At 46.0% G+C, this 22,321-nt stretch overlaps 1 protein-coding gene across 2 annotated transcripts in view; it reads left to right on the forward strand.

Annotated features, from left to right (window-relative positions):
• Positions 1-22,321, forward strand: part of GPC1 (glypican 1) — a 320,362-nt gene that overhangs the window by 42,223 nt on the left and 255,818 nt on the right. The window contains exon 1 of one of the 2 annotated variants that reach the window (XM_030574932.1): positions 6,438-6,527. The exons of the other annotated variant lie outside the window; for it this stretch is intronic. Coding sequence (XP_030430792.1) covers positions 6,485-6,527 — 43 coding nt within the window. The 5' untranslated portion in view covers positions 6,438-6,484. Of the gene's footprint in view, positions 1-6,437; positions 6,528-22,321 lie in introns of those variants that run through there. 2 annotated transcript variants of the gene reach the window in all.

A 22,321-nucleotide genomic window follows, 5' to 3' on the forward strand; every position in this document is an offset into this window, starting at 1 on the left:
TCTCCTTTCCCGGTTTGCTCTCTCGTTCCCGGAACCCCGAGCAAGCGGTTCTCCTTCCCTGCGGTTTGCAGGGTGGCTCCGGGAACGCGAGAGCAAACCGCGGCGAAGCTGGTCTCCTTTCCCGGTTTGCTCTCTCGTTCCCCGAACCGCCGAGCAAGCGGTTCTCCTTCCCTGCGGTTTGCAGGGTGGCTCCGGGAACGCGAGAGCAAACCGTGGCGAAGCTGGTCTCCTTTCCCGGTTTGCTCTCTCGTTCCCGGAACCCCGAGCAAGCAGGTCTCCTTCCCTGCGGTTTGCAGGGTGGCTCCGGGGACGCGAGAGCAAACCGCGGCGAAGCTGGTCTCCTTTCCCGGTTTGCTCTCTCGTTCCCGGAACCCCGAGCAAGCAGGTCTCCTTCCCTGCGGTTTGCAGGGTGGCTCCGGGAACGCGAGAGCAAACCGCGGCGAAGCTGGTCTCCTTTCCCGGTTTGCTCTCGCGTTCCCGGAACCCCCCTTGAAGCCGCCCAACAGCGCTGCAGTGTGGCCACATCTAACACCACTTGCAGCGCTGGTTGCTGTAAGTGTGGCCACTCTGCAGCGCTGGCCCTATACAGCTGTACTAATACAGCTGTAACAACCAGCGCTGCAAAATTTTAGATGTAGACATGGCCTTAGCCTCTGCATAACTGCCTTTGTTTTTACAGCTAGGGAGTTTAAAAGTTCTTACCTCAGATGTTAGGCCTTTCGAGGGCAACTGTCACCGTAGCAATTTAGGACCTAATTAAGTTGATATCCACAATACTCAGTTACATAAAATTTTCTCCTTTAAACTGAATTTCTTTTAGGAGACTGGGATGGGTGAGGTAGTCTGTCTTATTGAACCAATTTCTCTTGGTGAAAGAGACAAGCTTTTGAACTTACACAGAGATCTTCGGGTCTGGGAATGGTACTCAGGCCTTGGCTACACTGGCACGTTACAGCGCTGCAACTTTCTCACTCAGGGGTGTGAAAAAACATCCCCCTGAGCGCAACAAGTTACAGCACTATAAAGCGCCAGTGTGAGCAGTGCCCCAGCGCTGGGAGCGTGGCTCCCAGCACTGTAAGCTAATCCCCCCGGGGAGGTGGAGTACGTGCAGCGCTGGCGCTGCTACCACACTCGCACTTCAAAGCGCTGCCACGGAAGCACTCCCACGGCAGCACTGTACAGCTGCAAGTGTAGCCATACCCTCAGAATGTCACCACTAAATACAAGGTAGAATAGTTTAAGATAAGGAGTTAACACATGTTGCAGGAGACCATTCACAATGAAGTAGGCGATTAATATCTCTGCATTTCTAGGAAGAAAGAGGGTTAGTGGGTTACACGTTGTAGTAATGAGCCATAAATCCAGTGTCTTGATTGAGTTCATGATTTAGAGGGTATGGCTACACTTACAGTTTTGCAGCGCTGGTAGTTACAGCTGTGTAGGGCCAGCGCTGCAGTGTGGCCACATTTACAGCACTTGCAGCGCTGTTGGGAGTGATGCATTGTGGGCAGCTATCCCACAGAGCACTTTGTCCCATTTTGACGCTGTGGCTTGTGGGAAGGGGAAGGAAGTGTGTGGGTCTTTCCGCTTCCTGTTCCAACGCCCCGTGGTGCTTTGCTACACATTCCGAGCAGTTTGGCGGCATTGTGATTCTGCAGCGTGATTTCTGAGATTTTTGTTTATAAATGGAGCCTGGGCTGCTGAGGACCTTGCTGATGAATGTTGCCAGCACATCACGCATGGCAGTGGAGCTATTCCTTCAGCTGCAAAGTGACAGTGAGGAGTCAGACGATGATATTGAAACGCCTGACGCTGAAGACACTCAATTGCTTGTGGCAGTAACAGACGTGCTCAGCACCGTGGAACGGCGCCTTTGGGCTCAAGAAACCAGCACTCAGTGGTGGGATCACATCGTCCTGCAAGCCTGGGATGACGAGCAGTGGCTGCAGAACTTTCGGATGAGAAAAGCCACTTTCATGGGACTGTGTGCTGAGCTCGCCCCTACCCTGCGGCGCAGGGACACGAGATTGAGAGCTGCCCTGCCAGTGGAGAAGCGGGTGGCTATTGCAGTCTGGAAGCTGGCAACTCCAGACAGCTTCCGATCGGTGGCGAACCAGTTTGGAGTGGGAAAGTCCACCGTTAGAATGGTGCCGATGCAAGTTTGCACAGCCATTAATCGCACCCTGCTAAGAAGAACTGTGACTCTGGGGAACATGCAGGACATTGTGGATGGCTTTGCAGAAATGGGTTTCCCTAACTGTGGAGGGGCAATAGATGGGATGCATATTCCTATTCTGTCACCACCGCACCTGGCATCAGAGTACGTTAACCGCAAGGGGTATTTCTCCGTGGTTCTGCAAACACTTGTGGATCACCGTGGGCGTTTCACTGACAATTACTCAGGATGGCCTGAAAAGGTGCACGATGCACGCATCTTTCGGAACAGCTCCCTGTTCAGGAGGCTGAGGGCCGGGACTTTTTTCCCAGACCGCAAGATCACAGTAGGGGACGTCGAAATGCCCACTGTGATCCTTGGAGACCCCGCTTATCCCTTAATGCCATGGCTCATGAAACCGTATACAGGGAAGCTTGACAGGAGCAAGGACCAGTTCAACTACAGGCTGAGCCGGTGCAGAATGACTGTGGAGTGTGCTTTTGGCCGTTTGAAAGCCCGCTGGCGTTATCTTTATGGGAAGCTAGATTTGGGGGAAAGCAGCATCTCCGCTGTTATATCCGCGTGCTGTACCCTCCATAATATTTGTGAAGGGAAGGGTGAAAGATTCAGAGAGGAATGGACCTTCGAGGTTCGACGCCTAGAGGATGAATTTGCACAGCCAGAGAGCAGGGCTAATCTGGAGGCCCAGGAAAGGGCTTCAGGGATTAGGGATGCTTTAAGGGAGCAATTTGATGCTGAGAGCCAACAGTAATGTTTGGTGTCTTTGCTGTGCTTTGTTCTACCTTGGGGTACAAAATTTACCACTTCCTGCAATAATAAAAAACGTATTGAAAAAGACATAAAATCCTTTATTCAACATACAGTACATAAAAGGCAAGGGGGGTTAGGGTGGTGGACTGTACATTCAGAGGTTTGAATATGTCCTATTTGGATTACTGTTCAATGTCTGCTGCACTTCACGATTACTATGCTGCAGGGTAATGGGGGTGGAGTGCACAGGGTAAGAATTATAGTTATCAGGGCTGGTAGGTGATCGTACAGGTGTTGGGGGCAGATGGGGGTAATAAGAAACTGGCTGCTGGAGAAAGGTGTTTTGTGCAAATACTGGGGAACAAGAAAGAGAGCTTTGGGAGGGCTGTGGGTTACCACGGTACATATCTGCCCGCATGGCTATGAGAGACTCGAAAGACTCAGTTTGGCGAGCCAGGAGGCTTATCATCTGCTTTGAGGTTTTTTTGCTAGCCAATTCCTTTCTCCTGCTTTCTGTTTGCCTCCACTCATGCATTTTCTCTCTCCATTCATACATTTTCTCTCTCCATTCCTGTGTCTTCCTACTTTCTCTGTTGTAGTGATTCATAACTGATTTGATCAATTCTTCTTTTGATTTTCTGGGATTTGTTCTCAAGTTCTGCAATCGACGTGAGGCCGGTGATCCGGCTGCATTAGTCAAGGTCACTAGAAAAAAGAAAGATAGAACCATGTAATACACAGAGGCTACATTGTTTATTATCACACAGTGAAGGAGTTTTTAGACTTTTGGTAGCATCCTTCGCACATACCTCACATAACACAGAGAGGCCAGGGAAGCTAAGTCATGGCGAGCAATGGGGTGAGTGTTTTTCCCCCGAGTTCCCCTTGGGAGGGGGAATTGACCGATGGGTCACTGGGGTTTATCTGCACTAGGTACAGGACGTAGCCTGTTGTCCTGCACAGGGGACAGTAGTGAACAGGAAGGTGGCGAGCTGCTGCCGGGGGGGGGGGCGCGTTAATGCTGTCCTGCTGGTGAGGGGGGGGAAAAGCACAGCTGTGCTGGCTGCCTGCTGGGAGGGGTGGGGGGAACACCAGAGCGCACCGCGGGGCTACCAACATGCTTGGAACACCAGAGCGCACCGCGGGGCTGGATGCCTGCTGGGAGGGGTGGGGGAACACCGGAGCGCACCGCGGGGCTACCAACGTGCTTGGAACAACGGAGCGCACCGCGGGGCTGGATGCCTGCTGGGAAGGGGGAGGGGAGACCGGAGCGCACCGCGGGGATAGCTATGTGCTGGGAAAGGTGGGGGGGGTGACCGGAGCGCACCGCGGGGCTGGGGGGTGGGACTGCGAACCTGGCGCCCTGCACTCAAGTATCCCTAAATTCTCAACAGGGTTTCCTACTGCCAGATATATCACTGCTGCGTGTTATCTGGGAAGAGAGGGAGGGTCTTCTACAGCAATGTGGATTCTGCCCTGGCCCCTATGCAGCTTGCCTGTGTGCAGCCATGGTCCCCCCACCCCTCGCTGCACAGTGGATCGGACGAGTTAGCCTGACAGGGACCACGGTGGCTCTCCCGATCAACTTGAGAAAGCAAATTGCAAACGCTCTGGCTGCAACTTTTCAAGAGATTACCGAGGCCGATTACAGAGATGTGATAGAGCAAATCAATGGGCTATTCCACGTTTAGGCATGCATGCAGGCAGCCATAACCCAAACCCTCCTCTCCCAAAACATAAAAATCTACTTACCCCGAGCACGCTCCTCAGTTTCTTCCTCACCAGCAACTTCCTGCTGCTGCGACTGGCTAGCCTCCTCCTGGCTTGAGAAGAGCTCCTGGCTGCATGCCTCCTGGGACTCCGGGGTGTCTCCCTCCACGCCAGTAGCCTCACTGTCGGCTTCCTCTACACCCTCCTCCACTTCTCCCTGCTGTGAACTCTCCATCGTGGTCCTCGGATTGGCAATGGGGTCACACCCAAGTATGGCATCCAGCTCCTTGTAAAAATGGCAGGTCGTGGGGGCAGCTCGTGAGCGGCAATTTCCCTCACGGGCTTTGCAGTAAGCACTCCTCAGCTCTTTAATTTTGACCCTGCACTGCAACGCATCCCGTTGATGGCCCCTTGTCAGCAAGGACTGCGATATCTGCCCATAGGTATCATAATTTCTCCTTCTGGAGCGCAGCAGTGCTTGCACAGCCTCCTCACCCCAAACACTGATGAGGTCCTGCAGCTCTGAATTGTTCCATGCTGGGGCTCGTTTGGGGCATGGAGGCATGGTCATTGATTGGTTGAATGATTGATTGTACTCCACACCTGGCTGAGCAAACAGGAAGGGGATTTTTAAAATTCCCGGGGCATTTAAAGGAGAGCTCAGCTGAGCCCAGGGCAGTGGAGTGTGCATGATTACCAGAGAGGCTTCTAAGGTATGCTGGGATACCTCCTTATGCCATGGAGGTCAATAAAAGCGCTGGTGGGTGTCCACACTTGCTGACCAGCGCTGGATCACCAGCGCTGGAATCCCTACAGCCGAGGCTCGACCGGGTGTACAGCCAGCGCTGCAACCAGGGAGTTGCAGCGCTGGCCGTGCTTTGCAAGTGTGGCCATATCCTAAGTTGCAGCGCTGTAACCCCCTCACCAGCGCTGCAACTCTAGTGTAGCCAAGGCCTTAGTGTCTAGCAAAATTATGGCTTTAAAATTCGTCAGAGACTTTTCGACTTCAGACCACCAGGTATAGTGCAGACAGCTGCAGATACAAAATATTTGTTTTAAGCATAGACATATATAAGCAGATATAGATAAAGGCAGTTCAGATCTATTTTCTTCACTGTATGTTCCCCTGACTGTTCTGTATTGTTTCTTCTTGAGGTAAAATGAAATTTCTCCAGGGAATGAACAATGTCTTCTGCATTTCTACAGTGTAAAGTACACTACTTTGTTCTATAAATAACAATTGTCCATATAGTGATTACCCTTAACATTTCCATTGCCTTTGTAAATAAATAACATTACTGCAATCTTTCGTAGTTCTCCCAATATTAAGAATAGGGGAACACTGGGTAATAGTATCATTTGAAAGAGGAAGGTAAATTGTATTATTTTAAGAGTAACCACTACAGTAGTTTATATCTGCCATTTATGTAAGCCAGAGTAGATTTAAAACTAGTGGTGGATGGTTAATAGAATTTCTGCCATTGCAGGCATCCCGTGGTTAAAAAATACTAGTTTACATAAATCTTTCCATGCTTTTTTCTATATTTGCATTGCAGGAGGTCTTATTACTATATTTATTTTTACCTAGCATCCTTCATTAGATCATCACAAGATGTTTAGCAGTGAGAATTGCTCATCGGTTCATGATCGCTAGTAAAATGAATAGCAAGTAGCAAGCCTAGCTCCTTGGGCCTGGGAGTATGCTGTACTGTGACGTGTGATAATCTGATATAAGGGAACGTCATTTTGCTTATGATAAATTTTATCTTTTTAGATCAGACACCTTCGATGATTCAAGTAATGGATACTTGACCCCATGTCACAGCTGTAAGGATATGGTACTGGCGAATGACTGTTGTTTCTCTTCATTGCCTGTTGGCTTTAATTTGGGGTAAATCATTAAGAACATTTTACTATGCCCGCAGATTTACTGTTAGCTGGCCCTCTAGGTCAACTCTTTATCCTAACACGGGATGTTAAAATCTGTTAATGTATAAGTAGAATCCAGAAGTTTCAAGGACTGCTGAGTAAAAAGTAATGTATTGTGGCTAACATTTACCTTTTTCAGATGCGCATTTTTATATTAAATAGTTTATGTATTTTCTCACAATTTAATTCTTTTACAGTTTCTAAATCAAGAGTCGCATTCTAATATCCTGGCTCACATTGAATAGTAACCTAGGTTTTCAGGTATCTAAAGATGCAGATAGATGCCTAGTACGTTTGTCAACAATGCCTAAGGCATCTAGATGTTTTTGAAAGTTTCACTAGATGCCTATCTGCATCTCGAGGTGCCTGAATCCTTTGGAAACTCTGGCCCTTAGACCCCAGTCTTGAAAGCACTTTAAGTGTGTGAGGAATACCACTGAGTTTAAATGTTGAGGAGAAACACACCCATTGAGTGTCTGCTCTGTCAGGGTTTTGCTGAAACCGATGGGATTAACCTAGAATAAGGGTGTTGGGGTGTGGCCCTAAATGAATTTGCTGTTTGTGAAAGTTGTTGTATTGACAATACTGGAGACTGGCGAACTGTTCTGGAGACTGGTATTGCATGGGCAATGACAGTAGAAGATTTATCTTGCTGAACTGGAGGGACTACTTGTAATAGATGATAGGGTGAGTGGTAGTGCATCTTGCCCCTTAAGGACTAATGGCCTGGGAGCAGCCAACCCTAGTTACTAAGGGGAGTATCTGAGCAGAGATCAGCTGATCCCCTTATAAAAAGCAGCAAGAAGTTGTGGGGAGAGGGATGCTGAGGGGGGGAAACACCCAGAGGAAGCTGTGACAGAGACTTTAGAACAGCTGCAGTGAGCAGGAGGCTTGCGCAAGGGAGTAGGAGACATGTCTGGGAGGAAGGGTTTGGGCTTGGAAGCCATAGCCAGAAGGCTGAGGGCTAGAGAGAACAGACAACACAGGTGTAGAAAAAGATTCCAGCCAGGTAGAGGCTGAGCATGGCCTGCCAAAGCAGGGAAGTGCTGGAAAGAGTTAAAGGTGGGAGAAGGAAAAACCCCAGGTCTGAGTATTGTTTTATGTCAGTACAGTATAACTTGGGAGAAGGGGCATTACAGGAGAGAAAAGCCTGTATGGAGTTTAAGAATCCTCTTGAAGGGGGAAACCGAGAGAGCTGGCCTGTAGAGTGACCTCAGGGAACGAGGGGTGTGCAGGAGGCAGCCGCTCGATGGCACTGATGATTCATTCTCCTTGGTGTTTCCGCTCCTTCTGCTGAGTTCACCAAAATGATGCCACTTAATGCAAAGAGTGCTGGCAACACTTTTGCGTTTAAGACCACTTGTGCACTGGTGGTAGTAATGAGCCAGTGATCTAAATATGTGAGCCACTGAATTTGAGTCTAGTCAGTTGTGCCATCCAGTGTCTCACATTGAGTATATAAACATCCGTCTACATGGCATCCACCTCAAAATCCCTAGCTGACCCTGAGAATAAACTGTTGAACAGTGAGCTCTTTGCAGTTATGCACTCTGCAAGATTTCAATCCACTGACTTGAGGGCCTAGGAAGAATAGTAAATAGCCCACCCACACTAGTTTCTGTCCTCTCCAGCTTCAGAGGTTGTGCTTAAAATCTTCAGTGCCATTAGATTCCCTGCATGCATTCTGTGCTGAGTACTATAGGAATACTGAAGTAAAGTTAACATGTTACCTTTGGCAGAACTAGAAAGTTAATAACTGTAACCACTGTGTAAAGGAAGAGGACGTGCTTATTTCATCATTTTGAAGTGGCGAACTAGAACAAACTTGCTTTTCACTTTTAGAACTTGCCTTTGGCATGGAAAATGAGATGTCTGGATGCTGGCAGTCAGCACTATTGGTTAGTGTGAGAGTTATCCCTGCTCCTGGTGGAATGGTGTGAAGTGACTGTATCATCCCTTTAATACTACACGTGTCTGTAACACTTTAAAATGGGGTTACTTTTGTGTGTATGAATAGGGAGTACCATGGGGATTTTTTTCCATTGCATCACAGCATGTACCATGTGTAACATTACTTACAAACATTTAAATGAAGGTAGAAATTTGGTCGTCTGGCAATGTTTGCTTTTGAAGTGCTGAATTTCAGTGAATTGTCACATCTCTGCCTGCATATAGCAATCTCATCCGCTTACGTTGGACTGGCTGAAGAAGGTGATCCCTGGGGTGTCTGTCCAGCAGCTCCAGTGGGGTGCTAGGGGGGAAGAGTGAGGCATACAAAGGTATCTGTTATTTACCTCAACCCTGACCTCTAGGCATCCTCCATCTCTCAGAAAGAAGCTCATTCATTGAGTTACACATGCATAGCTTCAGCAGGGAGAGCAACCAATTCTAAATTGCTTGGAGCTCTGCACTGAACTCATTTTGCTAAGTAGGCTGCAGTGCCGTCAGCAGCTAGATGGAGACTTCGAGTTAATTTAAGTGAAACTTTATGAAGGGGCTTGAATCTTTCCCACATAGGTATCAGTCCGTTTTGCTTTAAAACTGCCCCCAAATAAACCCTGCTGCTTGAACTGTGAAGAGCAGTCCCTTCTAATTGTTCCTGCATTGCTCAGTAACGTCAATAGAAGCTTCAAAAGCACCTTGGGAAGGAAACATGCCACTGTACACTGACTCCTTGGAACAGACATTTAGGATTAGATATTGGGTCGCATAAATACAATACACAGCTTTATTTTGGATAAAGTTTTTCATAAAATGGTATTATTTGTTTGAGTCTCTACAGATAAACAAATCACATAACTACCATCCTGCAGGTGCCTGTCCCATAAATTAAAATCACCAACTCAGAATAGCAGCAGAAAAGAGAAATTAAGAAGCTGTTTAAGAAAGGGACAAGAGACACGTTTTTGGAGGCAGTTGGAAAATTGGGTGAAAACTGATAAGAAGGTTAGTTCTGATTGCAGCAGCTGCAGAGGAAAAGCTCTCCCATGAAAGTGGCAAAAGTACTTGAAGGGACAGAATGAAGGAGTGGAGTGCGAACAAACACATTCTGCATTGGCTATGCTTGTGTGGCTCCCATTGAAGCCAATGAGAGCTGCATGCAGGTTTCCAGAACCTCTGTGTGGGTTCAGCTACTGCAACTGTGTGGAAAAAGTGCAGTGGCAAAGGGCACTATATCATCCTAATCTTTACAATTTCCTTCTACATCAGTGGGAGTTCTTTGTGTGGCTCTAGAGCAGTAGATGGCCTTGAACTTACATTTTAAGATGCTCACAACGTTGAGTGCCTCATACGGATGGCTTTACCTGAATTAATTAGTCGTCATTTGCACAAAGCTTTGATAATGTGAATACTGAATAGCATTAGTGTGATCCTGTCACAGTTTGCAAGTGCAGTGTCAGGCCAGGTCAGTACTTGGATGGAAAACCTCCCAGAAATTTCCATGAAATATCTAAGGGTGTGTCTACAGTGGAGTCAGAGGTGCAAATGCAGTACCTATGCATGAGCTAGTTGTACTCTAGCTAGTGCCAATACCAATAGCTAGCTGCTCAGGTAGATACCTAGATTCCTGGAGGCTTGTACAGCCTGTGCCGAAGACCCGGCTGCCATGATTCACTGCTCTTGGTACTCGTGCTAGCTAGATTAGAGCTACCATGATGTGTCTGCATGTGCTGCCATCGTACCTCCAGTTGCAGGGTACACATACTCTATGGGACAGAAAAGGAGGCAAGGGTGATTATCTTCTCACCCAGTCAATCCCAAATGCTGCACTTTGGGTCCCTAGGCCGCTAATATCTGTGTCTTTCTGATAAGTCTTGTGCCTAACATCACAAACCCTTTAGGCCATTAATGCTTCCATGGCAACTTTTGTAGGATTCCTGGTATCCTGCCTCGGTCTGAATTTCAGTGATTACATTTTATGTACCTTAATACCTTTGCAGTTTCAGGGGAAGGAGTGATACTCACTTCTTGCCGTAAACACTTTCTGTACACTATTATGCAGTGTCTACAGGTCATCTCTGAATGTTTAAAATGCTGTAGTCTAATTATTTAGAAGACCCAGTAGAAGGCAGCTCCACACATGCTCCATCCACCTCATATATCTGAGGGCAAGTTGGAGCTCACAGGTTATGTCTACGCAGCATCTGGGAAATGCAATTCCTAGCTTGGATAAATGTAGACATGCGAAGTCTGCTTGAGCTAGCACGCTAAAAATCGGAGCATGACTGCGGCGGAATGGGTAGTGTCTCAGGTGAGCCACCCATGTACAGTCCCACCCAACTCCTTGGGTATGTACTTGGTCAGCTAGTCTGAGCTGTCACCATGCCATGCTGTGATTTTTTTATTTTTTTTTTTAAGCATGCTAGCTGGAGCAGAGCTAGCATGTGTCTGTCTACCTGCCTTGGAAAGCGCGCACACTGCTGCAATGTAGACAGACCCTTAGTGACAAAACTTCCAGAGAACACAGTGAGCATGGCAGAACTTAACGTGTGTATTGTGGATGAAGATAAACTCTAGTACACGTGAAATCTTTGAACTAGTGGTTGTTAAATGAAGTGCTAATTCTTGGTGACCCTATGTGCTGCTCAAGGTACTGAGGGAATATAACTGTTTGTTTGCAGCAGAAAAGGGAGCACTTGATATAGGTTTTTTATATTTTCCCTGACACAATGAATTCCACCCAACACTTAAGATATGTCTACACTGTAATTACACACTTGTGGGTGGCCCATGCCGCTGACTTCAGCTGGGGCTGATTAATTGCAATGTAGATGTTTGGGCTCTGACTGCAGTCTGAGCTCTGGGACTTTCCCACCTCAGGGGGTCCTAGAGGCCAGGCTCCAGCCTGAGCCCGAATATCTGCACCACAATTAAACAGTCCATGAGCCTGGATCCTGCCAGTCCAAGTCAAGTGGCATGGGCCAGCCATGGGTGTCTAACTGCAGCGTAGACATGCACTTAGATGAATGAGAGCTACCAGCAGATAAGACTGAAGTACATTGTTTTTGTATATCTGTTTTCTTCTTAGTTCTTTGTGTCTGTATTAAAGACATGTTAGCAAACTGCAGTCTTGGCAGATTTGAACAGCCCATCTTTCTGCTGTATTTGCTTAGCTGGCCTTGGTTGTGTTCATGCTTTTAGCAATCGCTCTGAAACAGTCCAGTAAGAAGGTAGTTCTTCAGCACTTTGGCTGAGACCAGGTTTTGGTTATTTCTCAAATGCAGTTTTCTTCCAAAAACACTGCTGCAGCAAATAAACTTTTGATTTTTAAAAATCTGCTTAGATCCAGAAAGCTTTTTGTTTTTAAGATTGGCACTTAAGTGGCAGACAGGAACAGAATGGACATTAACAGCAAGGGGTAGAGAAGATGGAATTCATTGAACCAGTGACATTTGATGTAACAGCCTTTCTGAACATTGCATTGATTTCCCACTAGCTTCCAAAGCAGAGTGCATTACATACAAGCAGAGCTGGAAACAGAGGTTAATACTACCATATAGTTGTTGTGTTGTATTATGATTATTTATTATTAGGAGTACAATAGGGTTTGGAGGCCCCAACCAAGATACAGGCATCTTCATGCTCAGTGGTATACAAACACACATGAGAGACAGCCCCTGCCTCAAAGGGTTGGGGAGGGGGAGAGAGAGAGACCCTGCTTTACAATGTAAATAGACAAGGTGGACAAAGAGTGGAGGAAGCAGGAGCACAGAAAAGGAAAGTGACTTGCCCAAGGTCACTCAGCAGGTCAGGTGTCAGAGCTGGGAATAGAACGTGGGTCTCCTGAAGATCAACAAAACTCTCTCGGTGAGACTAGTGATATTAAATGAGTCACATATAACAACACACCATCTTAAATATGTTTGCTTATTCAGTGCTATTACAAGACATCATCCAATCTGATACTTTTTAAGGGTTTAATGTCTTTAATCTCCCTGAACATGGGTTTATAGTGAAAGATGGAAATTGCATTAGGCATAAAACAGAAATATGGCAGTCTCTTGAATCTGTCCTAATCCCACAGGTTACAGTAAATTTGTAGTAGAAGCAGACTGCAATATCATGGTGTTATGCACGGCTGATCAGCTCTGTCCTTCAAATGCTATTAACTTCAGGCTGGTTAATCTATATTCGTGAAAACTGAATACAGTCATGCTGGCAAAAGGATTAGGAAAGAATTAAGTATTTGTTCCCTAATCCTGAATGTTTATAAATCAGTATTAATTATGATAGAAGGAAGCATTCATACGAGGGTGCTTTTAAAGGGTTTACATCCTGGGTTTTTAAAGAATTTGGCAATCCAGATGGCTAATAAATGTAGCTCAGTGCAAAAGAAGAAGTAAAAATATGTTGTTGTGCAGCATGAGCATGCAGCTCTTTTACTTAATGGGAATAATTGCAGTCATTATGGAGTGTTATAAATTAAAAAAATGGAGGGGCTAGCCACATCCTACAGAGCTGTTGATAAATATGCTGCAAAGTGAGCTGTGGAGGCGTGGCTCTGATTTGGGGGCCATAGCGACTCTGTTTCTAGGAGTGAGCATACAACATAGATTTAATCTGTTCCATGTACTGCATGATCTTAGAGTATTCAAGGACGTAATTATTGCAGTCACATAGCATATGAGATGTAGAGAAGCCCATGGAAGATAAACACCATGGAAATACCGCAGTTTGTCATAATACCAGAGGTGGCGTTAGATCCATTTATGATGTTGTATAGCAGAGCAAACAAAAGAGAGGTGAGGGTGGAAAAAGGAGAGGTGAAAATCTTACCCTCTTTTTAGTCTATTTAAAAAAAAAAATCATAAGGCCTTTTCCCTAATAGCAAGGATCTGTCCTCCAGGCAACGAGAACATGAGCTGGCCAGAGCCAGCAAATCTTGCACTAAACATTTGCAGGGCTATTTATCGCCCCAGATTAAACATTTAATCCTTTTTTTAATCACACATCAATCCTACTGTTTACATGAGTTTTTAAAACTTTTCATCCTTGTTCTTTACCGGTTTAGTGCAAACGTGTGTTCTGTGTAGCACATTTGGTGAGTTATAGACCCTGAGCAAATTTATATCCATGCTGCAGTAGTACACCTGAAAGAAAAGGTTACTTTGGGCATTTTGGTCCACCACTCTTTGCCCAGTGTGTATGTTGTCTTCATCTGTTTTAGATTTAGCAAGAAAAATAAACACGTCATTATTTTTCAGTTGCTTCTACATGTACAGGTCCAGTATGGAGACTGAAACCAGCTACAGTTTTTGCCTGTAGGACACAATAGAGTCCTCTCCATAAACAAGAATGCCCAAACCTTTTACTCTCAATCCCAGAGCTTGCCAGTCAGCACTGCTGAAAAACAGCTGAGGTGAATATACGTGAAACAACGAACCAGGCATACTACTTAGAATTACTGCGTAGAATTCTAGAATTGCAACATTCAGTGCTGCCGCAAGAAGTAGGTTTTTCTGTTTATCACTTACAACTGTTTGCATACCTTTTGCCAGTACAATTAATTACACTTGGGGGAATTCTGCACCACTGCACAATGCAAAATTTGCATAGAATTAATGTTCTGTGCAGAATTTCCTTTTTCCCTTGCAGAAATGAGCTGCTGGCCACCACTAGGGGCTGCTGGACCTGGCAGAGTCTGGTTCCCCAGCTCGCAAATACAAGGTACTGCTAGAGAGAGAGGGAAGGAAGAGCTGAAGAGTTCCCAGAAGCTGCAGTGACTATCCTGAAGGAAGGAAGCAGCATGTAGGAAAAGCTGTACAAGCCTGGTACGCACATCAGGCTGTTTCTCCTTCTGAATCCCTGGGATGTGGGTGCAAGTGGCTGGGTTCGGGGGTGCTCTGCAACTGGGCTCTTGGGGGTTAGTGGGTCTGGGTGTCTGGACTGGGCGGTGCCCTGTGGCTTGGCTCTGGGGGGAGGGAGTAGAGAAACAGGACCTGGATTGTTGTAGGGGTTTCTTTAACTCTCTACTCATGAGGAAATTTTTTGTTGTTGTGTCTATTGTTATAGACAGAGTTGCTGATGGGTATTTTGAAATAAATTACAAAAATAATTGAAACTAGTGTGATTAGTGTTATTTTGACAAATAAAATATGCAGAAATTTGCAGAATTTTAAAATACTGAGTGCAGAATTTCCAATTTTTTAGCCCAGAATTCCAAGTAATCAAATCCATCCTTAGAAAGGGTGAGGGGTCAGGGAAAGAATATGCAGAAAATCACTAAACCTTGCTTTGTTCTCCATGGTCAGCTCCAGCCATGACACAGTTTTGAGTTGGAATGAGTATGTCTAGTATTGGCAAGCTGGATCTTAGTATTTTGTTCTTTATAATACTTTGGCGAGCCCTTGAATGTCCAATTATTTCCATTACGCATACTGGAAGTTAAATGTACATCACAGTCTATATACATGTCTTGTAAGTATTTCAGATTGTTTGAATAATAGTACCCAATGTGAAGAATTTAAAGATTGAGAAAGTGAGAAGTAAACTGTAAAAGCATTGATGTAATCTGTTCTTATTTAGTACTTGTGTTGTGGTAAGTGTCTTGCGGCCCTAATTGTAGACTAGCGACCCACTGTGTTAGGTGCGGTACAAACCTAGGACAAAAAGGCTGTCCACCAGAAGTTTATAATCTAAATCAACCTGTATCTTTTGAAATATCCAGGGCTATATTCTGCTATTAGTTACATCAGTTTACATCTGGAGTAACTTCACTCAGTGGAGCAGTAGGAGTCATGGTGATATTCCCACCCCTTCACCCACATCGGCGGAGGGATAGCTCAGTGGTTTGAGCATTGGCCTGCTAAACCCAGGGTTGTGAGCTCAGTCCTTGAGGGGGCCACTTAGGAATTTTGGGCAAAAAATCAGTACTTGGTCCTGCTAGTGAAGTCAGGGGACTGGATTCAGTGACCTTTCAGGGTCCCTTCCAGTTCTATGAGATAGATAGGTATATGCAGGGATTGCCAGCATGCAAGGGAGCATATACCGCTCCCACTGAGAGGGGCAGCAGCAACCTACTCTCCCCCCACCCCCCAACAACTTTGGGAAGTAGTAAGCATAGTTCATCCTGGAATGCAAGACTGACATTCAAAGCCACAAAAGAGCCTTGTTTTGCAAAACAATGTTTGAGTGTCCTCCCATCTTCATGTGATTCATTATGCTGTCAGGCTCAATTAAAGCATCTTTTGGATCCACTTTTATTTAATATTCTCAACTCATTTTTCAACATTCTTTTAAAATATGTTTAAAATATTTTCAAATGTTCAGTAAAATATGCATCTGTATCTATACCTCTTTTAATGTCTTTCTCCAGTCTCCTTCCCTGTTGAAACAGATGGCTTATTAGGCTAATGTTAGTAGTAGTATTTATTGTTTGTATTCTGATAGTACCAAGCAGTCCCATTGTGCTGGGCACTATCAATTCCTGGGAAGAAAGAGTCCTTGCCCCCAAAGAATTTACTTGCAACATAAGGCAAACAGATGGGAAGCAGGGGTGCAAAAAGGTGATGTGATTTGCCCAAGCTCACTTGGCAGATCAGGCAGTTGGGAGTTCTGCTCAAGTAAGAGTGCCAACTAAGACTTCTAATGTTTCCTTGTAAAGGAATCTCTCCAGCTTCTTTCTGTCTTTCTACCTCCAATATCTTTTTGGTGGTAATATGTCCCATGACCTAGTGGTGAGTTGTCCCCACCATCCTGAGAAGGAAAGAATGGTATGGGGAAGGTCACTTACCCCTTTCCACTAATGAACAGTAGCTTCTGTTCAAGGAGGGACTCGTCTCCTCCATGCATGAGTCTCAGTGCACAACCTGCCACACTATTACAAATATTTCTTTCCCCTCCCATCCAGTTTCTTCTCTCTTTACTTGGTTACACAGCCAAGTTGTAGCCCTGTATTTGACATCCTTGTTGTTCGGCACTGGTGTGATTGTTGCCTTGTAAATATCACCCTTTAGTGAAGGATTGATGTGTCCTCCATTAAATTATTCTGCTAGCATGCAGTTCTGGGTAGAAGGACATATAATATATGAAAATACAGTATGCTGAGCACCTGACCTAAGGGCTTCAATTTTGAAGCAGAAAGTTAAGGACCCAAATCCTGTTAAACTTTCATGAGATTTAGGATGTAACTCCTTGGGTAGTGCTTTGGAAATATAATACTTATGGGTGATAGTGGTATATATTCTCTAGGCTAAATTCTGGAACCAAGCATGCAGCCTAAGCAGCCAAACAATGTACTGAGCATGTCTGTGAGCGGGTGTGGAGTAGGGAGGAATTCTTCGCTCCAAGACACAGAACTGCTATGCAGTTACTGCTGTTGCCTCAGTGCTGAAGTAGCTTGTATGGCAGATGAGGCCAGTCTTCTTCATGAGGTAAACTGGCTGGTGGACCTGAGTATTGTCGATCCACTGTCCTCTCCCATGCTGTTCTCCCTCTTACCCACTACGTTCTGGGTCAAGAGGGTCCCCATGGACAGAGCTCTACAGTTATATGTTATCTTGGAATCCCCAAATCCTTCCCCTGTTTCCATAGCAGAACTAGCGTCTGTATGGGGAATGGGAATATGGTCAGGATTTGGCTCTTTTATTACTATGACTTCAGCTTAACCAGTCAGAATCTTAGATGTCAGTTATCTAAAAACATACTAGATAAACAACATTTATTTTTACTTTAATTCTCTCTGAAATAGTCAGCCAATAGGTAATATACCAGGTTTTGCGTTTGTTAAAGGGGACACAGCCAACTTTAAAATCATACATTTTGTTAACCCTTTGCATTTCTTTTAGCCACATACTAATGACGTGTCTGGTCAGGTTCACTCTCTCTGGTTTGCATGAACTGAGCTTGGTTGCAGGATGTAGCAGGAAACCAGTAGCACCCATTCCAATGGTGAAAACACTTCTAGTCCTTAGTAAGCTTTGCACAAGTGCCAAACATTTTGGGGAAGGCTGATGTACCTTACAATATCACTTTAAAACTTTTTTACTTTAAAGTTTCAATATTTATTAATTTGTTTGACATGAATTGCAGTAACTATAATCCTGATGAACTCAACCTGTTGTAATGCAGATGTCATAAGTACTTACACAGGCTTTCAACTGTAATTTAGCATCAGTTAACTAGACCATTATTTTAAAGTGTCGTCTTTTATTGTAATACATTGCATTTCCCATTGTCCTTAGGCAGTTACTGTAGCTGCTGTTAGTTTCTGTTGCCACTATCTTCATTTTTCATTCTCTCTGGCCATGTCTACATCTAAAATTTTGCAGCGCTGGTTGTTACAGCTGTATTAGTACAGCTGTATAGGGCCAGCGCTGCAGAGTGGCCACACTTACAGCAACCAGCGCTGCAAGTGGTGTTAGATGTGGCCACACTGCAGCGCTGTTGGGCGGCTTCAAGGGGGGTTCCGGGAACGCGAGAGCAAACCGGGAAAGGAGACCAGCTTCGCCGCGGTTTGCTCTCGCGTTCCCCGAACCACCCTGCAAACCGCAGGGAAGGAGACCTGCTTGCTCGGGGTTCCGGGAACGAGAGAGCAAACCGGGGAAGGAGACCAGCTTCGCCGCGGTTTGCTCTCGCGTTCCCCGAACCACCCTGCAAACCGCAGGGAAGGAGACCTGCTTGCTCGGGGTTCCGGGAACGAGAGAGCAAACCGGGGAAGGAGACCAGCTTCGCCGCGGTTTGCTCTCGCGTTCCCGGAGCCACCCAGCAAACCGCAGGGAAGGAGACCTGCTTGCTCGGGGTTCCGGGAACGAGAGAGCAAACCGGGAAAGGAGACCAGCTTGATTACCAGAGGCTTCCTCCTTCCACGGAGGTCAAGAAAAGCGCTGGTAAGTGTCTACATTGGATTACCAGCGCTGGATCACCAGCGCTGGATCCTCTACACCCGAGACAAAACGGGAGTACGGCCAGCGCTGCAAACAGGGAGTTGCAGCGCTGGTGATGCCCTGCAGATGTGTACACCTTCAAAGTTGCAGCGCTGTAACTCCCTCACCAGCGCTGCAACTTTCTGATGTAGACAAGCCCTCTGTCTTTCTCACTCTTCTTCGCTAGTTCTGTTTTGATGGTGCAATGAAACACTTCAATAGTGACTGACAGGAATTAGCCTGATGGCAGCTGCTCTACTTGAATGATGCTAAAGACATCATCCTAGAAAACAAGTGCAATCAGCTTTATTCTATCCTAGGCGAAAAGGGTGGTCTTGCAGCTAAGGCTCTGGACAGTGACTCAGGAGACCTGGGATCAAATCCTGGCTCCATCACAGGCTTCCTCTGTGACTTGGGGCATATCACTTCATTTCGCTGTGCCTCCATTTCCCATTTGTAAAATGGGGAATGATGATGATTATTCCTTTCTGCCATGCTCTCTTCCTTCTGTAGTGACTCTTGGCTGGTCTGCTGAGGAGGGTGGGCGGAATGCATTCTAAAGGGGGAGGAAGGACCTGCAGTCACCTGTGTTAGCAGTTGACTCTGTTTGCACAAGACTCAAAGAATTTCTTAAGAAATCAAGTGTATGAGCTGCAGCTGCCCCTGGCAGTTCTTGTTCATTGAACCATATTTCAGTTCACTCGCAACGTGTTAAGACACATAAAATAGCCATTTGTTGAAATGGCACGTAACAAGTATTTCTTTAACCTCTTCCTCCAGTTCTCTGTTCCTCCCTGCCCCTGAGGACAGATATATTTACCTGTTGCCTATTTGGAATCCATTTAGGGTCTGATACAAAGCCCACTGAAGCCAATGGAAAGACTCTGACACCTCAGTGAGCTAAGGGTCAAGGCCTTTAATAAAGGGGTCATTCTCTCTTGGCTCTTCTGTGGGGTTTATTTCTCCCTGCCAGGAGATAGAAACAGAGCAGTTGGAGCTTTGTGCTGCGTCATTCTATCTATATTGCCCTGCCTTCCCCAAATACTAGGCTGCATTCCAGTTTTTGCCTCTCGCTGTTTCTGATATGCTGTATTTTCTACCTTTCCAGCAGCATTCTAGAATTTGTCAGAATTTCTTAGGGCAGGTTGTATTTCCTAAAGCCAAAAGGTTTGGGGTTTCTTGGTTCGCTGTATTCCTCCATAAATATTTTAGATCCAGATAGTATTAAAGCCCTGTCCTAGAGCCTTCCTAATTTCAACACAATTCATTATGCCTGTTCTAGCCACTGGTCATATAGGCTGCATGACAAAGTGCAAAGGAATCTTACGGTTCCTCTGAAGTGGTGTCCCTTAGGGTTGCTTTGCATAGATATTTTAGTCCATATTTGAGTAATTAAGCCCCCATGAAAAATGCTCCAGTTTTTCTGAACAAGTTTCTCCAACTTTCGTCCAAGCTGGCTGTGTTGCATTAGCCAAAATATTTGTATTTCTGCAGACCCAATACCATACTTTGCCGATACTACTGCTCCTCCTCCTCTGGCCAGGTCAGATTGAGGATTTATATTATGAGGAATCCCAATGTGATAACTTCTAAAGATTTTGCTAAAGTGAGAACACAATAGATAACTTCAGTCTCTTGCCTTTACATAAAGTAGGTGAAAGTCTCAGTGTTAGGGGCTTTTTCCTTTTAGTCTCCGTACTGTAGGGTTTAATTTAATTTTCTGATCCCGTGGCAGACAAACAGATTTTTATTTTTCTTGAGCAATTGGTCTCCTAATTCTCCTCTCAATCATCTAAACTAGCCAGTAACTATATTTTGGCTACTTTTTTCCAGTCCTTTTTACCCAGCTTTCTCTGCAGTACACTTCTTGCAGATGGCCTATCTGTGTGTGCCAATGCATCAACCATTACCATGGTTCACCTTATCTAAAGGTGGGAGAAGGGGAAGAACATTAAAAGATGCTAATAGGCTAATGTGAGCTGACAAAAGCAGGGCGCTTCTAAGCTAAAGCTGCTACTTTGACCTTAACCTCAGCCAGAACGGAGTGAGTTTTCAGGAGTGTCTCAGCAGCGCATGATGTCAGATGCTGTGGGCCAAATGCTGCCCTGGCTGACTTACGCAAGAAGTTCTGACCAAACAAATTGTGCCGCTGTAGGTATTGTAGGAACTAAGGCCATCATTATGGTGAGTTAAGGGACAAATTGGGCTTGTTTTTATTGCTTTAAGCCAGAACTTTAATGTTACTGTAAAGATGATATTTTGGTGTGACTTCCTTGTATATGTATGTATTTGAGGTTTTTTCTTTGGCTGACTGTATTATATACTAGAGTCCTCCATGGAGATGATCTAGGCTAGGGCAGTTTTTCTCAACCTGCAGCCCAGTCAGCACACAGCGGCTAGGGCGACCAGATTGCACAAGTAAAATATGGGGACACATTGGGGCGAGGGAGCAGCCACAGGTTCACAGCCCCTCTTCCCCCCCCGGAGACATGGGGAACAGGGGCGCACAGCCCTAGGAAGCTGCTTGAGGGGGCGTGTGGCTCCGGCTCCAGGCCCTGCTGCAAGCTGCATGGGGGGGGGTGCACAGCTCCGGCCCCTGCCCCAAGCCACAGGTCAGGGGTGCACAGTCCCAGCTCCAGCCCCCACTGCAATGTGGGGCTCAGGGCTGGGGCAGGAGGTTGGGGCACAGGAGGGGGTTTGGGATGTGGGCTTCATGAGGGAGTTTGGGTGGGGGCTGGGGCAGGGGGTTGGGGCATGGGAGGGGGTGCAAGCTCCGGGTGGCGCTCTACCTCAGGCGGCTCCCCAGAAGCGGTAATATCTCCCTCTGGATCTTAGGCAGAGGTGTGACCAGGTGGCTCTGCATGCTGCTGCTGCCTCCGCCCACAGGCGCATGCTCCCCCACAGCTCCCTTTGTCCATGGTTCCTGGCCAATGGAAGCTGTGGAGCCAGTGCTCATGATGGGGGCAGCACACAGAGTTCCCTTGGTCGTTCCTGCTCCTGTGAGCCAGAGAGAAGTGCCCCCGCTTCTGGGGCTGTGCAGTGCCAGGTAGGGAGCTTGCCAGCCCCTTGCCAACCCTACAATATCAGGACTAATGGCGTCCCAATTGTACATCAGTCAGGACGCGGGACAAGGAGTTAAATATCAGGTAAGTTAAATATCGGAACAGTTAAATATCGGGTAAAAGACTGAAAAAAGTAGCCAAAATATAGATTTTATTGGGACCTCTGGTCACCTTAGCCACGGCCCATGTGACATCCTCAGGCTATTAAGATCATGTGTGTGTGTGTGTGTGTGTGTGTGTGTGTGTGTGTGTGTGTGTGTGTGTGTATATAGAGATATAGATACACACACACTATGAATGTGGCCCACAGTGGTAAATAGGTTGAGAACCACTGGTCTAGGGTCTGTTCTGTTCTATTCAGGTTTTTATACTGCCCCTGTTACTGTAGTACCTAAGTGGCTTTGAGTGATACACTAAGCAACTTGACTTGCATATGTCTTGTTTGATTCTTTCTTCTTTCTTTGAAGGTGGGAATTGGTAGTGGGGATTGGTTTTGGTTTTTGTAATAACTTGCTTTTTATTTAATGAACTGCAGATTAGAGATGATGGTAATTAAGCCATTAAAGTTTGACGGATGACCTACCAATGTCAGTAACATTGGTCTTTCTTTGGATATTAAATGTTAACAATTTTATGGCCTGATGGGAGGTGCTTTCCTTTATTTTGGGAGCAGGTTGAGTGCTGAGCATTGCTCCAGTTCAAGCCCTAACTGTATATTGACCCACAGTGGTTGTTTACTGAGAGGCTTGCATTATGTCTTATTCCTGATGTGCAAGATTGCATTGTATTGTGAGGACTTGTGGCTGCAGTCCAGTGGGATGAAACAGTCT

Source organism: Gopherus evgoodei, chromosome 9, assembly GCF_007399415.2.
Source record: "Gopherus evgoodei ecotype Sinaloan lineage chromosome 9, rGopEvg1_v1.p, whole genome shotgun sequence".
Lineage (NCBI taxonomy): Eukaryota > Metazoa > Chordata > Testudines > Testudinidae > Gopherus > Gopherus evgoodei.